This window comes from Odocoileus virginianus, chromosome 34 (assembly GCF_023699985.2).
Source record: "Odocoileus virginianus isolate 20LAN1187 ecotype Illinois chromosome 34, Ovbor_1.2, whole genome shotgun sequence".
Taxonomy (NCBI): Eukaryota; Metazoa; Chordata; class Mammalia; order Artiodactyla; family Cervidae; genus Odocoileus; species Odocoileus virginianus.
In genome coordinates, this window is record NC_069707.1 from 9815991 (window position 1) to 9835805 (window position 19815).

The 19815-nt window shown below is 42.7% G+C and overlaps 1 protein-coding gene across 9 annotated transcripts in view; it reads right to left on the bottom strand.

The window, feature by feature from the left end:
• ARID1B (AT-rich interaction domain 1B) overlaps positions 1–19815 on the bottom strand; it is a 412333-nt gene that overhangs the window by 36484 nt on the left and 356034 nt on the right. For all 9 annotated transcript variants that reach the window (XM_070461644.1, XM_070461645.1, XM_070461641.1 and 6 more), the window contains 2 exons: positions 6669–6814; positions 371–480 (listed from right to left, as the gene is read on the bottom strand). In XM_070461644.1, the coding sequence (XP_070317745.1) occupies positions 371–480; positions 6669–6814 (256 nt within the window). The remainder of the gene's footprint in view (positions 1–370; positions 481–6668; positions 6815–19815) is intronic.

The following is a 19815-nucleotide window of genomic DNA, read 5'->3' on the forward strand; positions in this document are numbered from 1 at the left end:
GGAAAGCAAAATATTAAGTATGCTGTTGTTGCTGAGGCGGCCAAAACAGGAAGCTATAAACTGAAGGCAGAGAAAATGGCTGCAAGTATCAAAACCAGGCAAGATCCCTTCCTTCTCCCCACCCCCAGGCACTTCTCTGGGTGGGTCCTGTCCCTCCACCCCCTCCCACACCCAGTTAAATGCCATAAGAACTAGTAACTTTCAGATCCACACCATGAAGGGGGTGGGGAAAGAAGACTGCAAAGAAGACTGCAAACAAGACTGTCGCACAAGATGGAGGCATGCAGAAGAGAAGAAACCAAACGGAAAAAGAGCACACGGCAGCTTCAGCGAGCAGGCCCCACACCACGTGCAGAGGAGGGAGGAGTACCTTCGACTTGCCCTCCGGCTGTGCACTGCCTTCTTCTTTACCGTCGGCTTTGAGAGGCAGGGGCAGTTTGGATTCACTAGGAGACATCATATCTGCAAGACCCATAGATGCTAATAGAAAACAGGAGAGAGAGTTTAGGATTATATGTGTGACTCGTCAGGCTGTGCTCACTAACACAAGCTACTGAGTGATGGGGCACCCAAATTTCCCTCCAAGGAAGGAAAGAAAAAAAAGGAGAAAGAAACTGTAACTCAGAGAATGCTAATTTCTGCAATCTAAGTAGCAAGGGATTCTTGCAATCCTTTTTATCTTGAGGGGGAGAAAAGCAATCATTTAACTCAAGACCTAAGCCATCGAAAGTCAACTATTATCAATACTATGTTTTCAAAATTATTACGGTTTTAATCGTGGAGGTGCAAACAGAAATATGCTCAACAACCAAAATGCTTATTAGGTGTTGGAAGCAAAGGCTGGGTGTGTGTATTTTCACTGGCTGAGTGGAGGATTTACTGCTTTCTTAACTTCCTAAATTCACACAATCCACAGTTTGTAAAATCACTTACCACTTAATATTATTTCACTCAAAAGTCACATCTATTACATATGGCCTAGGCTACAAGGACGGAAGACGGTTGTAACAGATGATTTCGAAAGCAATCATTGAAAGTCATTTGTGAAGGAGAGGATTTCTAATTACTTTGCAATGGGGCTGGTTTCCTTTCATTCTGGGGCAGGATGTACACAGATCAGTCCTCAGCTGCAGTTCAAAAGCCCAGGTCAGACACCCACACCAGCTCAAGTCAACCCTGCAATCTCAGGCAAGACTCATCTTCTAGCTCCTGGCTCAAAAATTCAGTCAGGTTCATTTAGGCTATAGAATGAAAGGTTCCCAAAGGTAACTGATTTACCTACAATACTAGCAGACATTTTTAACTTAAAAATACAGGTTCAGCTTTCTTTTTAAAGGAAGAATAAGGCTAGAGTAGGGAATCAGTGTAGCTATCCAGGGCTTAACTGCTGAATTTCTATAGAATCCCACTGTGCAAACCATCTGCACGGCATTGGGCTGTGAGTGCCACACCACCCAGCTGTGTGAAGAGGCAGAGTGAGGAGAGGTGGAAGGAGAAAGTGAGAGGGGAGAGAATTACGAGCCTTATAAATGCGTGAAAACCAGAAAACATTCCCATTTCAAAAGAAAATAAAACTCGAGGTTTTATGAACAGGACCCATTTCACATTCTGAGAATCAAAGTGCTGGCTCAACCACCACCATGCATATGCAGCATAATGTGCCAAAAAACGAAAAAAAGCTTAAAAAAAAAAGGCTCCACAGATTGCCCACTACAAAATGATTATTGCACATATTCATGTATTACTATGTTTTAGAAAATAATTAGTTTTAATTACAGCAGTGAGAGAGTGAGCAGGGCTCTGGCGAATTAGCTGGCAAGCTTGGTGGTGTTAATTTGCTAATATCGTTAGCATCACTGCAGGTTGAGACCAGAGGTCCTGCCAAAAAAGCCTACCCAGCCACGTGCCCGTGAGTTTACATCAGCACACTCAATGATGCACTCTGAAATGCCTGTATTTTCCATGGGCACATTGGCTTGTTTTTCAAAGCCCATTTGCAGCCCAGTCAGCCCTTGAAGTCATCACCACACACACAAATCATAATTGGGATGTTTTTCTTTCTTTTTTTTTTTCAAATTACTTTCAATACTTAGACTTTAAGAACTGAAACAAAAAGCTTTTTCAAGTGATGCAGCTGCAGAGAAAAATCTATTGGGATCAGCTAAAAATGCGGTTATTTTTGTGAATGTGTGAAACCTCAAAAAAGCAGCTGAGAGATATTACACCAAGAAGACAGCCTTGTGTAAAGTAGCGGATGGCTTTCCTGCAGCTTCACCTCTTGGGTCTACCAGGATCATCTTTACATGAAGAAACCCCCTTTTGAGAAGAAGAGAAGAGAAAAAAAAAAAAAAGCAGGGCAAATGTGGAAAGCAGGGCTTCTTTACCCAAGTCCACATGTCCTTGGCTAGCTATTCCGGGTGGGCTCAAAGGAATGATAATCACGCAATTCCAGAGAAAAGTGGCAAGTCATGGGCATGGGGTTTCTGTTAAGTCCTGCTCCTTCTAAGATTATGACAGTTTGTCAGTATTTATAATAAATTATGCATGAATATGAGTTTTGAAAAACAGGAATTAGTAATTTCTTAGTAGTTCCTTCTTCATGCATTAAATGTGTTAATGTACACAAAAGTAATTTTTTTAACTGAAAGCATTAAGCCAATACTGAATTATGATAATCAATGACAATTTAGAGTGATTTAAAAATCACACTGTGATGAATATATAAGCATGTATAGGGGTTTGAAATTCCCCAAATTTCTTCATTTCCTATCATATATTTTTAAATGGGCATTCAGGGTATGCAAACGTAAGAATTTTTAAACTTTATTTTGAGAGAAACGTAAGCACAGGACATAGAGGAACAGCTCTGCTGTGCGCTCCCGCCGTGTGTATCATGCGCTCAGCCGTGTCTGCCTCTTTACGACTCCTCTGCCCATGGAACTTTCCGGGCAATAACACTGGACTGGGTTGCCATTTCCTCCTCCAGGGCATCTTCCCGGCCTAGGGATCAAACCCGCGTCTCCTGTGTTTTATTTTTTTACCAAATGGATCATACGGTCCTTCCTTACTGTGGCTTTTACTGTTCCTTTTGTTAAAAAGTTTATTTTTGACTTGTTACCAGAATTCTCAGTGAATCATTGCAAACAGTCATATGTCTCCCAGGGCACTATTTTTTTTCTCCTTTCCCAGAAGAGAAAGACCCCCAGTGTTACAAGGATGTGTTAAGTCAAAGCACTGTTCCTCCTGCTGACATCAGTAATCCCATATGTAAAGTTCAGGCATGAAAAGGGGCAGTAAAGAACCTGTGACTATAGAGAGAGCTGTGTGGGTACTGCATATACCTCTCAAGTACTAGCCTCTGGCTTTACCATTGGCATTTAAGAGAAGAATGAGCTCTTAAAGTAAGTGTGGGTCAGGTCCTAAGGCAGCTATCCCATCCTGGATTTAATATATTCAACAAGAACATAAAAAACATATGGTGCGAGTAAAAGTGAACTTAAACATTCATTCCTACCCTTCCAGCTTCCTTGACTTAGTCTCCCTTCACAGCTACAAAATTATTCCCAGAAGATGGTAAAACTGGACCAGAAACACACAAACAGTTCTTTTTCTTTTCATGGCAAATAAAATACTCTGTAAAATGTTTAACTCCTTGTTTTTGAAAACACAAAAGGGTCTATGTAAGTGTATACACTTGCAGATATTCACCATTTTTATATGTAGCAAATATATAGAGAATACAGTTAACAAAAGGCATGAGAAAAGCTCAGGACAAACACTTCTGTCTGGCTGGGTCAGCAGAGCTTTGAAACAATCCCCTGAAACTTCCCTATGCTGACCTGCCTCCAAGGGGGCGGTGCTTGGCCACAGTGCCGCTCATTTACTCTCTTAGGTTATTCGGATGGAAATGTGCTAAGACTTTGTGCAGTGACTTCTGCTGAGGTGAACTTAGACTCACAGATGGTAGATATATTTTCTAAAATTTAGATATCTTTAACGTGATGGTTTACATGTAGATAATTATATGACTAATGATATTATAAAGTAAAACATGAATAAGTACAATGTAACCAACAGCACCAGTATTATATAGGGTATATTTAATAAGGTTAAACTCGATTTGCAGTTTTTCCCATAGTAATACGTAATTCTAATCTTTTAGTTCAAACATATATTTTAAAACCGCTTCTTTAGAGGGAAGCAAGCCCTCTGCTCACCATCCCACTTCTCCCCGCATCTGATGAGGGCAAGAACTGCCACATTCACAGTCACACTGACTCCATTTAAATAATCACTTGCTCACTGACGCTTGTAACAATTTGTCACACTACACAGGAGAACTTGTTTTTTGGCCTATCACACTGTCTACAGGACAACTGTCTGAATTCAGCAAAGAACATGCTGGAATGCCGGTTGCATGAGCTGCTAACTGAGGTTCCTAAAACACCACTGGCCATCATTTGTACTATCTGTATTGTATCCAAAAAGTGTCCATGGTTGGAGAAAATGTTTTTCTGTTATTACTGGTAATTTATCTCCATGGGCCCAAACCAGAAAGACTGAGGTGGTGATGATCCAAGCCATTTCTGGCCCACCTCTCAGTTCAGTCGCTCAGTAGTGTCTAACTCTTGGCGACCCCATGGACAAGTCTAGACAAGCGCAAATCTAGAGAAGTCAAGTGTACACCTTCAGACCACAACTCCTGTCAGGAGCTGCACTGTAATTGTGGGCTCCTCTGTCATTCCCAAGTCCCTCAGAGACTGTAAGGCAGTTAAGCAGATTCACCTGTATCCATCAATAGACACACAGTAAATGCTAAATCATCAATATTCCTTGGATATGCTGGATGACTACTTTCTATCAGGTAGCACTTGACTTAATAAAGCTGAAATCAAATCATATAAATGGGTAGAGGAAAATTTGATAAATGCTTAAATTATTAAAAATTCAATATTTCAAAATGCACAATGCAATAAAAAATATACTACTACTGGCCCATACAAAAGACCATGAGGATAAATGGCCTTTCATTGAACATTTCCTCTGTACGAAATAACAAATAGCTGAATTATCTGAATAATAATAACAATAAAAAGAAACCCTCTCTGTGAATCTCCATTAAATTGGTTACTACTCAGGAATACATAAATCTTCTTAGGCAGGGCATCTATTTGTTGTTGGTTATTTTTGTGGCTCTAGGTCCAAAGGAAAAAAGGGAAAAATGAGTGCTGCTAATAGTGGGGAAAATTTATTGTGCAGTTTGAATGCTCTTAAGTAATTTTATTTCAGCAAGCCAGACAAAACACATAATGTCATAACCCAAATACACCATTTCCTGGGACGGTGCTGGGAAGGAAAGGGAAAGCTTCTAGCTCAAGCTTTTCACCTTTCATCTTAAGTGTGAGAACATCCACCTCGCCGGGATGAATGACTGCTTAACATCAGGAAGGGCTATTTATTTATTTGAAAAGTTTCATTTTCACCAATAGTTTCCATTTTTTCCTCTTCCATAAACTTTTAAGGAGAAGTGATCAGGAATGGCACTGTTAAATTAGGCCCTAGAAACCAACAAATGCTAGACGCTCAGTGGGATGCAAGCCCGGTCTCTAGCCGTCTGTCCTTCCTGATCAAGAGACAACAGCTCCTGGGGCGGCCTTTCAAAGATGGAGAGGTCAGAAAGGTGGCGGAAGGCAGAGGAAATGAAAAAAGGTTAATAAGTGGGAGTCCAGCTTCTGACTCCACAAGGTTTTCCTAACACATCATAAAGCACTGCAGGACACACAGTTGGCTACGCAAAGCTCCAGATTAACTACAGGGGGGCATCCTACCCAAAACGTAGGTGTCAGAAAAAGTTAACAGGTCAGGTGAAATACATCAGCATTTTCTCATTTAAAGAGCAGTGTTCATCATCCCTGGATACTTAGGTGGATTTTAAGGAGGTGGTTCAGGACCTAAGGGGTCTAAGAATGTGGAACATGTGCACAGTTTTAGACATTCTTGTTACTTCCATAAACGGCTAGAACACTCTTAGTCCACTAATCAGATGAGATTCGCTAAGAATGCATTATTGAGATCATGGAGTATTTTGAAAAAATTAAGTGTCATGAAAAATTTAAAACAAATTGTTAAAAAATGCATGATTTCTCAACAGAGACAGTCTACAAATAGCACTTTAACAACAACTATTTTCATGCATACATTTAAAGGTGAGTTTCCCTAAATGGAAAAAAAAAAAGAAAAAAGAACAAAACCCTCTTTCAAATACCACCTTGTCCTACCCTTCAATCATTTCCTTTGAGATATGAATTTTAATGCTTATCTCTACCACCAGCAAACAGAGACTACAGACTTTGTCATGGGATCTTCCAATAACGTCCAAAGATAAAGAGAGCTTAGTGTATGTAAATACTTTGCAAGCAATCTCCAATGACACTTGAAATACATCCACATATCACACAAACACAGAATGAATAAAATAATTTACATAAAATCTAATGTTCCTAAGACTTAATAGATGGAGCAAGTAACCAAGAGAAGCAGTATTTCCCCCCTTTTCACCAAATGATCTGACTGCTCAGGTTGCTTCTACACTCTCAGTGGTGCAAACCAGAGAGGAGAAAAGGGGATGGGGAGGGCAGCCCTCAGAAGCAGGGAGATGCCAAGGTTACCTGTTGAGCTGTTCACCATATTGGGCGTCATGCTGTAGGGGGGCGCCTGGGTGTTCATCAGCCCAGAGCTGTTGTTCATGGGCTGGCTGTAGGGCGAGCTGGAAGCCATGAGTCCACTCTGATTCATGCCGGGAAAGCCGCCTTGCCTACATGAAGAGAAAGCACATGCATCCGTATACTGACCATGCACAGGAGCCACAGTTTACCCGGCAGTCATTTCTCACCGTGGCAGCCATTATGTAAGGGGTGGGGCCGTTATTTTTCTTCTTGCCTTGAAACAGTTTATTTCCTGAAGCAAAAGGCTGAACTCTACTGCTAAGTAATTATTTAACGCACTATGTAAAAATTCCAAATAATATAAGTTCCACAGATAATCATGTCAGGTGTTCCAGGTTATAATTTATAGAGGAATATGAACAGGAAAGGGGGAACTTGAAATAAGAACAGGAATTACAAAAGCAAGCAAAATTAATTTCTAATATTTAAAAAGATTTGGCTCTTCATTAACATGACTGAATCATCAAAAACCAAAAGTCAAGAAATAAAAAGCAGATGGGCAGTGTGAAAATGTTGTTAAAAATTTTTTTTCTTTGACTTAAATTTTCTGATATAATGAATACTGGAGAAAGAAATTCCAAAACTCCCTTTAACATTGTGCAATTAGGTACTATTAAAAACACATCAATTTCCCTATGTTAAAATTACACAGTAAACATCAGACTTCTACTTCTTTTTGTAGAACTTCAAGATTGCCAGGAGAAATATCAACAACCTCAGATATGCAGATGATACCACTCTAATGCAGAAAGTGAAGAGGAACTAAAGAGCCTCTTGATGAGGGTGAAAGAGGAGAGGCAAAAAGCTGGCTTAAAATTCAACATTCAAAAACTAAGATCATGGCATCTGGTCCTATAATGGGTTTGAAAACGTGGAAGCAGTGACAGATTTTATTTTCGTGGACTTCAGAATCACTGCAGATGGTGACTGCAGCCCTAATATTAAAAGACTCTTGCTCTTTGCAAGGAAAGTTATGACTAACCTAGACAGTGTTAAAAAGCAGAGACATCACTTTGCCAACAAAGGTCTGTCTGTATAGTCAGAGCTATAGTTTTTCCAGTAGTCATGTACGGATGTGAGAGTTGGACCATAAAGAAGGCTGAGTGCTGAAGAACTGATGCTATTGAATTGTGGTGCTGGAGAAGACCCTTGAGAGTCCCTTGGACTGCAGGAAGATCAAACCAGTCACTCCTAAAGGAAATCAGTCTTGAATATTTATTGGAAGGACTGAAGCTGAAGCTCCAATACTCCATTCACCTGAGGCAAAGAGCTGACTCACTGGAAAAGACCCTGATGCAGGGAAAGACTGAAGGCAGGAGGAGGACGCAGCAACCGAGGATGAGACGGTTGGATGGCATCAATGACTCAGTGGACATGGGTTTGAGCAAACTCTAGGAGATAGTGAAGGACAGGGAAGCCTGGCGTGCTGCAGAGTCCATGGGGTTGCAAAGAGTTAAACATGACATGTGACTGAACAACAACAACAAAGGAGTTTTTATACTGGAGACAAGCGACCCAAGAGGCTCCCAGTCAACCCTCCCCCCACTGTTGTGCAGACTCATTTTTATAGTGACTTAGTTTTGTGCCTATGCTCTGAGAAAGACAAACTTCTCTTAAATCCTGCAAAGAGGAAAAGGGTATTCTTTGAACCGAAGGAGACAACTGTCACAAAATGTCATTCCTCTAACTGCTGGTAATGAGACAGAGAAAGGTAGGGGTAGAGGTTTGAACAGCACGGTGGTTTAATTTTCCCAGAAAAATTATGATACAGAAAGAAAGATAATGGCAATACTGCAAAATCTTGCAAAGACTCCACTGTTGGTAGTCAAGCTTTTCTTATGTAAATAGTACACTTAAAAAAAAAAAACTTATCAAAGGTTTGGCTACTAACATTTACTCTTAGGAGTAAAGCTGATAGGAGGGCTAAAAATGCAGACAGTGAAAAAGCTGGCTTAAAACTCAACATTCAAAAACACAAAGATCATGGCATCTGGTCCCATCACTTCATGGCAAATAGATGGGGAAACAATGGAAACAGTGACAGATTTTATTTTCTTGGGCTCCAAAATCACTGCAGATGGTGACTACAGCCATGAAATTAAAAGACACTTGCTCCTTGGAAGAAAAGTTATGACCAACCTAGACAGCATATTAAAAAGCAGAGACATTACTTTGCCGACAAAGGCCCATACAGTCAAAGCTATGGTTTTTCCAGTAGTCATGCAAGGTTGTGAGAGTTGGACCATAAAGAAAGTTGAGCGCCAAAGAATTGATGCTTCTGAACTATGGTGTTGGAGAAGACTCTTGAAAGTCCCTTGGACTGCAAGGAGATCCAACCAGTCCATCCTAAAGGAAATCAGTCCTGAATATTCACTGGAAGGACTGATGCTGAAGCTCCAACACTTTGGCCACCTAATGTGAAGAACTGATTCATTGGAAAAGACCCTGATGCTGGGAAAGATTGAAGGTGGGAGGGGAAGAGCACGAGAGAATGAGATGGTTGGATGGCGTCACTGACTCGATGGACATGAGTTTGAGCAAGCTCTGGGAGTTGGTGATGGACAGGGAAGCCTGGCGGGCTGCAGTCTATGGTGTCGCAAAGAGTTGGACATGACTGAGCAACTGAACTGAACTGAAAAATGCAGATACCTGGCTTATCTGTTCCAAATTATGATTACAACTCCCTCCACCTCCATTAAACTGCCATTTAGTGGTTCTTAATGCATAACAACAGAAAAAAAAAACATTTAAGAGATTACTTAAGAAATTAATATAGGTCATTAAAAAATACTATTCTTTAAGTGCAGCTATTTTCAGTGGATTCAACTTTCTGCTTGGTAGAAGTTCAAACTTGGTCTAGCTGGATATTCAAAGTATCAAGGGTTTGAGTTGAGTGGTTTTTTCTTTCTTTTAAATATTATATCAACCATTCAGAGAAATTCTACACAAACTAACACTTATGATGGTTTGGAAGGAATATTCTAGACAGCTGAAAGGCTAATGTGAGTGTGGCTCTGGGAGGAAGGAGTGTTATTTCTGCCTTGAATTTTCAGCTCACCTAAGTCCCCCTCTGAATAACTGAAGATGGTAGGGATTAGACTGCAGGTCATTATAATGTGTCTAAGATCACCCAGTGGTTTCCAATTCATCTCTAAGTCATCAAATACTTATAAACACACTGCTCAGAAGCTATGAACATATCCCAATATGGTCAGGGTTTTAAACATCAACAATGTAGACTACTGGCATTAACTCTAGTATCTTTGGTTCTTTTCTAAGGTGTTTTCTTTCAACATGACAATTTAGCATTTATGTAACTGTTTCACAAGAAAACAAGTAGCACCTATTGGGATCATTCTCTCTTAGCTGATAAACCAGATGAAAAGCATCCTTGATTTATGAACAGGCTGTGTTTTCTGGAGACTACTTCCAACTCAGAGACTGCTTTCAAGTTTCAGCCAACTTCAAAATACAGGTTTAGGGGTCACCTCTACAAAGGCCCTCCTTATTCCCTGATCTGGAAGCTCTGCCTTCTCCAGACTCTGTGCCTTTTTATAGCTTTATAGCTTCTGCACTTTCCTTTGTATATTAACATAATTTAGGTTCACGTCTTGGCTCTTCTAATGTATGCCTTTTGAGAAGTACAAATGAGCACATCACAGCTACTAAAAAGTATCTGTTAAATGAATGAATTGATAGAAAACGTTTTTATCATTGTCAATGGGCATTTGGATAGATGACCACCTTTTCAAGCTTCCACCAAACTCAGTTTCACATTTGGTGAAACTAACATGTGTATGAAACTCACAGTTCCTTAAGCATACTTGTTTACAACTGAGGTGGAAAAAAAAAAATCAGAGTATAAAATCCACCAGGCAGATGGTTAAATTAAGTAACCTCAAAGGCCCAATTCTAATCTATTATTTCTCCCCCAAGTCTGCATCTTCAATCACCATAAGATGATGAAAGTACACATAACAGGTTTTAAAAATAACAAAAAGTTTAAGATTTAAAGGTCCGCGCAGTGGATGTCAGATGCTGGTTACAATGGTCCTCAATGAAACTATGCCTCCGGCTTTAAAAGTCAGACTGAAAAGCCAGGGCTCTTGACTCTGTCACTAGTGACACTATCCACTGTCACTGGGATCCAGGAGGAAAGCTCTCAGCCCAGTTGTTACACATAAACATGGAGGAACTGATAATGATGATAAATATTAGTAATTTATTAAGTACTGACAAATATGCCCAACATGATTTCTAGGTACTTTATACATGGAATTTTTTAAGTTCCTGGACGAAAAGAGGTAGCATTATTGTCACACACAGAGCAAGAAAATAAGGATCAGAAAGATTAAACAACTTGCCTGAAGACACACAGCTAGTAAGTGGCAGAAGGAGAAGCCCCTAAGCCTGCTCACAGACCAGTATACTATATATTGTCTCTCAGGTCCTCCTGGCACAGCAGACTCTCCATGGCACAAGGCAGCCTGCCATGTACCTTCCTTGTGTCTACCACACTTCTATTTTGTTGTATTGCTGCTGTTGTTATTCAGTCGCTCAGTAGTGTCCAACTCTTTGTGACCACATGGACTTGTAGAACTCCAGGCTTCCTTGTCCTTCCTTTACTATCTCCTGGAGTTTGCTCAAACTCATGTCCATTGAGTCGGTGATGCCATTTAACCATCTCATCCTCCACTGCCCTCTTCTGTTGTAGGAAGGGACAAATCAGAGCAGTGCTTTTCTCTGGGTTCCTGGAGGGCTCACTCAGTGAGGTGGACACAGCGAGAGGTGGTGGAAGTGGACAGATCAACCCCTGGACACTGACCTTGAGGAAGGCACTTATCCTGGGAGCTACAGGCCTCCTGGGTGGTATCCAAGCAGGAAGGAGCTGAGAAGGAAACGAGCCCTCCCAGGAGAGCAGGGCATTCGTGCTCACGAGCACACACTTGGCCACCTGTCTAAGTGGGGGAGAGAGCCAGTCTGTCATCATCACAGAAGAAACCCTATTCATGACTACTCTGGAAACCACTGCCAAGACTATTGGTAATTTTGAACAAGCAAAATGGGCTTTATGCTAAAAAAGAGCTTTCAATGGCCTCTGTTGAATTTTGGAAATGGAGACAATTTGTTTTTTGGAAGGAAACAGAAGATGGTAGCCTCTCTGATTAGGCTGAGTGCTCCAACTACTGTGGAGCCTCCGACAAGAGCATTTCCAGGGCTCACGACAGAAAGCTGACGCAGCTGAGCTGATGACCGCTCCCAGGACCACAGGCAGTGCTCATGGACTTCCAGCTCTTTCTGACACTGCAACATGCGGAGTGCTCTGAACAGAATCAGGAGCGCAGAACAGTCACCAGGCAGTTCTTTTTTTTAAAAGGAAACAAGAGCAACAAAACAAAAACAGCTGCAAATACAAATTCACATAAGGGAAACATTTTTAACATAAAATGCTGCCCAAATGGAATAGCAAAGGGGCCCACCTTGATCTTCGGGTCTGTGAACTGCTGGGCTGTGGTTCTAGCGGGTCTATGGGCTCAGATGGTTTTTGTCATGAATGATGTACTCCTGATGTCACAGATCCCTTACCCACAATGGCTATGGCAATGGAGGCCCAGTAACGTCTGAGAGGGGTGGGCTGATAAACACCTGAAAATAACTTTTTGTTCCTGTTATGCTGCTGAGGTGGCTACTGGACTGCGTCCTGTGAAAATGACTGTTGATGGCTCCACAAACCACAAGGCACTTACTACATGGCCCTGTGCCAGTTGGGCCAGGGTACAGCCTGGCATGACCCCCCAGTCTGGAAGTGTTGAGATGTGATGTGCAGGGCTGTCATTTAGAAGCGTGGACTTGCAGAATGAACCAAAGGGACATTAATCAGTCTTCAGCTGGGACTAGACCCAGGTGTCTAAGATCTGTCATTCCATGACAAGAAGGAGGTCATCACAACAAGAATAATTAAGACGCAGAGCCTGCCCGTTTGCACTTCCATCCAGCACCGTTCCTCCCTGCTCCTCAGTCTACACACACACCAGCAGGTTTTCACAGATCCTCCTTTTATTCACGTGGGAGATTTCTCAGACAAGACACATAAATCTGCCAATAATGGGCTGGTTCTGTGGGAAAAATCCCAGAAGCAAACACAGATTTTTAAAGTGACCATTTCCAGTGGTTCACTGTGAAAACAGAAAGGAGAACACAGCTTCCCACCACAGTCTGAATTTAGCAGGTGAAATATAAGTATGAAATCCAATAAAGAGTAACCACACATTTCTAAATATCTTGTTTTAAAGTCAACGACAATAAAATGTAAAGTAAAATAAAGTCTGTAGATGATTCTGGTGTTTTAGAAGAATATTTAGGTCATATTGTTTTAGCATTCACTACTATTCTTTTAACAGGGATAGACTGGAAAATGTAAAATGTTCATTTTGAGAATGAACTGATTTCTGATACAGCTCTTTGGAGAAGAGTAGGGGCAGACAGAGGGTCTCCTTTGCAGCTCAGTTGGTAAAGAATCTGCCTGTAATGCAGGAGACCTGGGTTCAATTCCTGGGTCAGGAAGATTCCCCTGGAGAAGGAAATGGCAATCCACTCCAGTATTCTTGCCTGGAGAATCCCATGGACAGAGGAGCCTGGTGGGCTGTAGTCCATGGTGTAGCAAGAGTTGCACATAACTTAGCGACTAAACCACTAGGGGCAGACAGAAGACATTTGCTGGAAACAGACACCATGTGAGTGAAGTCACTTTATAAAGCCCCAGTGGCAAAGACACATGGAGGGAAGCTCCACTCTGAAGAGTTCCAGCACTGGAGACATCATTCCTGAGTTATGCTCAAAAAGAGCATGCTTTACTGGAGAATGGCATGACCACCAAACACACTTATCTTTCTCTATATGAACTGTCACTATGGAGATAGTTTAAGTTATGAAGCCAGAAACATAGTTTAAGTTATAAAGCCAGAAAAGATTGCTTACTGACAAATTAAATGAGACTTTCACTGAAATTTAGGGCACTTTCTCACTTAAAACCCAAAGCTATCTGAACCAGGAACTTGAAACTCTGAAAAGCCCAATTTAAGCAGTTTATTCTTGGAGAGCTCCTATCGCATACACAACATCACACAGGATACCCTATTTCAACTGTTTTATAAACAAAAATTTTGCACGTATGTATCCAGATCACTGGTGAAACAGACTTGCAACCTAAGTTATACAGCAGCTCATCCAAAGCAATATCAAGAGGGACACATTAAGTAAAGATTAGAGTAAGTCCTTTACATAGGAACCTTCAAGTTGCAAAGTATCAAAGATGTGAACATGTGCGTCATCAACATAAGGCATGAGTGAAACTGCAGCTTGGACTTACAAACTTACTTTTGTTGGATTTATGAACCAACTGGACTTATGAACACCCTCTTGGAATGAAATCTGTTCATATGTAGTGGACTTACTGTATTCTAAATCTAATATCTGAAGAGTGAAAATCACTAGCTCTGCCCCCAAAACAACACAATCAGAAGGAAAGCAAAAGCTGTCTGAGCTGCAGCCCACTTTTCGTGTGGCTAATCCCTGAATATGCCTGTCATAACAAACACAACTACAGTTCTAGGGGTGAAATCATGTTATAATCTCAACAAGCCAGTTGCTCTGACTAGACATCAACCCTGTGAAGGTAAAGTGGCACCGACACCACTAAACCTGAGACAAAGAACAAACGTGAGTGCCAATGACTTAACAAACTGTAGGCTCCTGGGAAGATGCACAGCCACACGCTACTTTTAATAAAACTTGCACCCTTTTCACTCAGGAAGACATGCTATCAATACAATAACAAAATTAATCAGAAATGCCCTCTGCGTAGCTGACAGAGTCACGTGTTCACGATGGGTGTGGGGGGCAGGGAGGAAGGAGCACACGGGGGGCCTGGACAAAGGCAAACAGAAGTCAGGCACCAGAGCCGGGAGTGGCCCACGGCAAGCACACTGGGTGGATCACGGGAAGGGTGAGCACTGGGGATGCTTACGCGGATGCAGTTTCACTGAGAGGTGAAGGAGAAAGGCGGGGAAAGCAGGAGGAGTGCCTTAGGCATCGACAGGCCCACCTGAGAAGGTCAGGGCGTGTTCCCTGAGGAAGGGATCTCCTCAGGTGAGATATGAGGGATGGAATGGAACTTAATCAGGTGAGGGGAGGAGAGAAAAGAGATGAGGAGGAGGAAGGGCCAGGTCACACGAGGCTTTGGTTCTGTGAGATTCTGCCTGTACCCTCAGAGGAGCTGACAGAGGTGAGGGGTTTTAAATGGGAGAAATGGCAGCAAAGGTATGTGTATTTCAAAGGCGCGGTCCTCTGTGGGCACACCTGAGGTGGGAGGTGTGAACACAGGGCAAAAAGCTGGCGTGGAGTCGGGCTGAGTGGGGAGCAACAGGAGGCTGAGCGCTACCTTAGAGGTAACCTGGCAGCACCTGGTGATGAGTCAGACACTAGGGGGAAAGAAACGTGGAGTCTGAGCTGCCCGAGGCAACGGCCTAAAGGCAGCTGGAGACACAAGTCTGAAGTCTGGTGAGTCCCTTCATATATTCATCCTTCCTCCCTAGGCAGGGATGCCCTTTACAAGGCTTCTTGATCTGTCGTCTAAGGTCTTCCCTTGTTGTGAACATGATTCTCTTTCCAAGGCAGCCTGTTCCCTTAGACAGAACGGAAATGGGTATGATGCCAGCAACAAACTGGTTAGAGCAACAGTTGTCAGTCATTTCCCAGCTATGAATTAATAAACCCCCAAACCCTTTGGTAACGGATACATTTAAGTTCTTTTCCTTTAAGGGTGGGCAAAGAGGAGCGTGATAACACTTGACATCTCTATGAAGAAGGCCCTCTCAGTAGAGGGGGTGATGACTGTTAGCCTGTTCTCCAGAACCGTCTTTTGTGAGCGCACGTTTGCAGATAACTCATTTCTCATACGCAGGTCTCTACTGTGAGCTTGTGTGACACGGCGGTGCCCACAGGGCCTGCCTGTGCCTGAAGCCCACCTGAAGTCCTGCTGCTTGTCTCCCCGTCTCCTTCGCCCCGCATCTCAGTGAGGCTGTAGCGGCCAAGCATGGAGGGACCCGCACATGCCATCCTGAACTGCCTAAAAGCCCACATCAGAGCGCTGGTTTCCTTCTTTGTTAACTACCCCGTGCAAACTTCTCGGGGCTCTCACCTGTTATCAGTCCTGCTCCTGGCACTCAATCGAAAATGCCACCAGGTGTGCAAGTTTAAGATTTAGTACTTCCTTTTTGCCTCAGTGCAGGTAACTGGTTTCAGCTGTTCCCAAAGCCGATGACTGGTCTTCACCTTGTTTCACAAAGCAGCCAGGAGAACAAACAGAGCTCTAGGCTTCTGAAGCGAGAGACTTCCTCATCGGGGTGTGAAGAAAATGCAAAAACTCTCTGGCTGCCTGAAGTCTGGTAATTGATAACTAAGAATGTTCTCTTCATCTCAAAGTTGATTTTAGTTTGTTCAGCCCATGTTCTGTTATTACGAAATGTTTACTGGCAATCATACAAAAATGACTAAAAGTCTCCCTTCTGAAGATGCTACCTTCAGAGATTTTGACATCAATGCTTCTCTCAAGTGCAAGTGTGAGAGTTGGACTATAAAGAAAGCTGAGTGCCAAAGAATTGATGCTTTTGAACTGTGGTGTTGGAGGAGACTCTTGAGAGTCCCTTGGACTGCAAGGAGATCCAACCAGCCCATTCTAAAGGAAATCAGTTCCGAATATTCATTGGAAGAACTGATGCTGAAGCTGAAACTCCAATACTTTTGCCACCTGATGCGAAGAACTGACTCATCTGAAAAGACCCTGATGCTGGGAAAGATTGAAGGTGGGAGGAGAAGGGGACGACAGAGGATGAGATGGTTGGATGGCATCACCGACTCAATGGATTTGAGTTTGAGTAAGCTCTGGGAGTTGGTGATGGATAGGGTGGCCTGACACGCTGCAGTCCATGGTGTCGCAAAGAGTCGGACAGGACTGAGCGACTGAACTGAAGTGCAGGGTGTTAAGAAAGCCACAGGGGGCAGCACTGGGCCCCAAACCTGTCTTTCCTGGGGCAAGAGGTGACCCCAGACTTTTGTGGATGCTGGCACCTGTGGCTTCCGATCAGCCTCTAACAAGCCATAACTAGTGCACAGTTCCCTTGTCTGGTAAAAATGGGATCTGATGAACCTTGGGAAAGAAAAAATGAGTTGCCTCCGATGTCCCCCATAGAAAGAAAAAAGTGCCCCATTCTAACTGCATGATGTTCAAGATCTTTGTTTTAAGAAAGTTTATCTTGAGATCATAATACCACTCAAGATCTCCAATGACTTATAAAGGAGACTATTCTTTTTCAGTGACAGGAGTTCCCAGCCTCATACCAAGACACTCCCTGCATGTGTACAAGCCACAAGGGGGAGAGAACTGACTCAGGAATAGATCTCCTTGGAGGTATGGGCACCTCGTACACAGGGAGCAAACCAGCATGACAGGCAATGAGGAGCCAATTAGTAGCTGGAAACGACCTGACCCATGTACTGTTTTGGAGGGGACAACCAAGAGGGCACAAATCTCATGCAAATTCAGACTTTTTAGATCCTAACAGACCATTCTTAAGACTTCTTAGACCCTAATGGACCATTCTTAGACTTCTTACACCCTAGTGAGCCATCCTTAGACTTCTTAGACTCTAGTGGACCAGTCTGTTGGCTGAAAAATAAACAGAATTTGAGTCCTGAGATCTGCATTTCATATGCTTTACCACAGCAACACTCTAAAACCCTCTAATGAGGAATGCACTTGCCCAGGGCTGCAGTGTCAGGAAGCATATCAATACTACAAAGTTACTTGTTTTGGTGAAACACTATTCAAAATTAGGGTAAAAATGTGGCAGGAAAGGCCTAACAGCAGAGAAAACTATAGTTCTTTATGTCTGTCCCAGCTGCCCAAAGAAGCAGGAGGAGCAGGATCCAGCAAGTTCTTCCTGGTAGGTTTTTAACAGTCAAAACCATTCCACTAAGAGTTAACAAGGGACAAAATCTTATGTCGCTCAGTCTTGTCTGACTCTGTGACTCCATCAACTGTAGTCTGCCAGGCTCCTCTTGCCCATGGAATTTTTCAGGCACGACTACTGGAGTGGGCTGCCATTCATATTCCAGGAGATTGTCCCAATCCAGGGATTGAACCTGCATCCCTTGCATCTCCTGCATTGGGAGGTAGATTCTTTACCAATGGCACCACCTTACAGTTGGGTATTTTAATCTATGCAATGGAAATGGAGCTCAAAATAAGAATGAAGGTCAAGATCAGGACAGGCGCAGGGAGTTGCTCCCACAGCCTCACTGCTACCAGCTGAGAGGTCCTCTGAGCTGTCAGAGAATCCAGCGTCCTCTCCACCCATGATCTTCACACGGTCACCGGAGACACCTCCCCTGCCCCAGACTGGATCACATCATCTTCACCAGTTATAAACTCCTCCTGTTGCCTTCAGTTCAAAGCTCTGTTGAGGTTATGAGGTTTCAGGCTGGGAACCACTTGACACTTCTGGGTTTCAGCCTGAGAGCCCTGCAGGTTGGGGCTGAGGCCAGCAGTACTACCTGACATATTCGTGATTGCTCAACACCCGCACTTGAACAACTCTGAGCAGCTGGGACTGACTGGGCTGCATTGCTGATTTTTTCATGGGTGGACTGCAATGCTGATTCCAGATATGCTAATTTGTTCATCTGGTGTAAGTATGTGGTATGCGGAGGCAGAGATGTCACGAGGCCCATGAGGTCAGACATGAAGACAAGTGGCCTGGATGAGTAAAAACGGGCATGCACTCCACCGATGGGAGACCCATCTGGTTAATAAGAGCCCCAACCCAATACACATGTCACTGTGAGCTCTCTTAGGCTGTAAGGATGGCACCCTCTGAGAGGCCCTGTAAGAGGTTCAGACTGGGATATGGATGGGAGACCTCCTGAGAAGGCAAGTCTAGGTATGGAGGGGAACTTGGAATATCAGAGTATCAGGAAGATACTGTTATCTGAGAGGATACTCAGAGGTAGAAAATGAGACAAAAGATCGCCTAAGCCTGAGTTAAGGTATCAGGTCTATTTAAACATCAGTCTCTCCTAATTCTACCCAGTGTCCCCAGCCCTGGTCCAGTGCTGTCTTCAGCCAGTGTCTACCAGGTACAAAGCACAGATCACCTGAGCTCGGGCTTGTCCTGACTCCTCCCTCCGTGTTTTTCATTAGGGCTCTTCAGCTGCCGGCATCCCTAACGCAGGCCCCAGAACTGGGATGGCCCCCACACCAGGATCCCCCAGTTTATAACAGTAAACACAGGCTCATGAGCCTCACCTGGTGTGAGGCTGGGGTGAGGGTGTGTGTGTTTATTTAAAAATCGCTCTAGATAATATCCAGTCATTTAAGGAACTTCACAGACTCTAGTCTATTAAAAGGTTTGCTGTACATTTCATACTTTGATTCCTTGGATCTCATTAAACTTTATAAAATAATTTCTCCTGGTCTTTTAAAAACTGTTTTACTAATTTTTTTTTTAAATTTGAAGACTAATAAATGTGGTTTATGGCTGCCATAGTAATTTTGAAACTGAAAGATTTGTTTGAAATCATAATCTTAAAATATCAACATAATAATATTCATTCAAATTCTGAATTTTGAAAAAAAAAGGAGCTATAAATGAAAGCATAATGTTTAGATGTTAAAGCAAAGGCTTATATTTAACTGCAAAAATTAAAACTCTATTTCAGTCTTTGAAATCTTTTTGCTTTGTCTTTCAGTAACATGGCTTTTCAAATCATAGCTATTATTTTAAAACCTAATTGGCCAAAATCCAAAGGGCTAAATTCTTAGTTAACACAAATCACTCAGACCTCTTCAAGGCCAATATAGCTGAGGCCTGACACACATACGTTTCTTCTCCTTCTCTTTGACACATTAACGCACCATCTCCATTACTATGTTTCCACATCAGTGGCTCCTTGCCCATCAGCAGAACTGCGTCATACTGGCTTCAAGGAAATAATAGAGAAAAAGTGCCTTGCTGGCAAATAGCAACAGGGA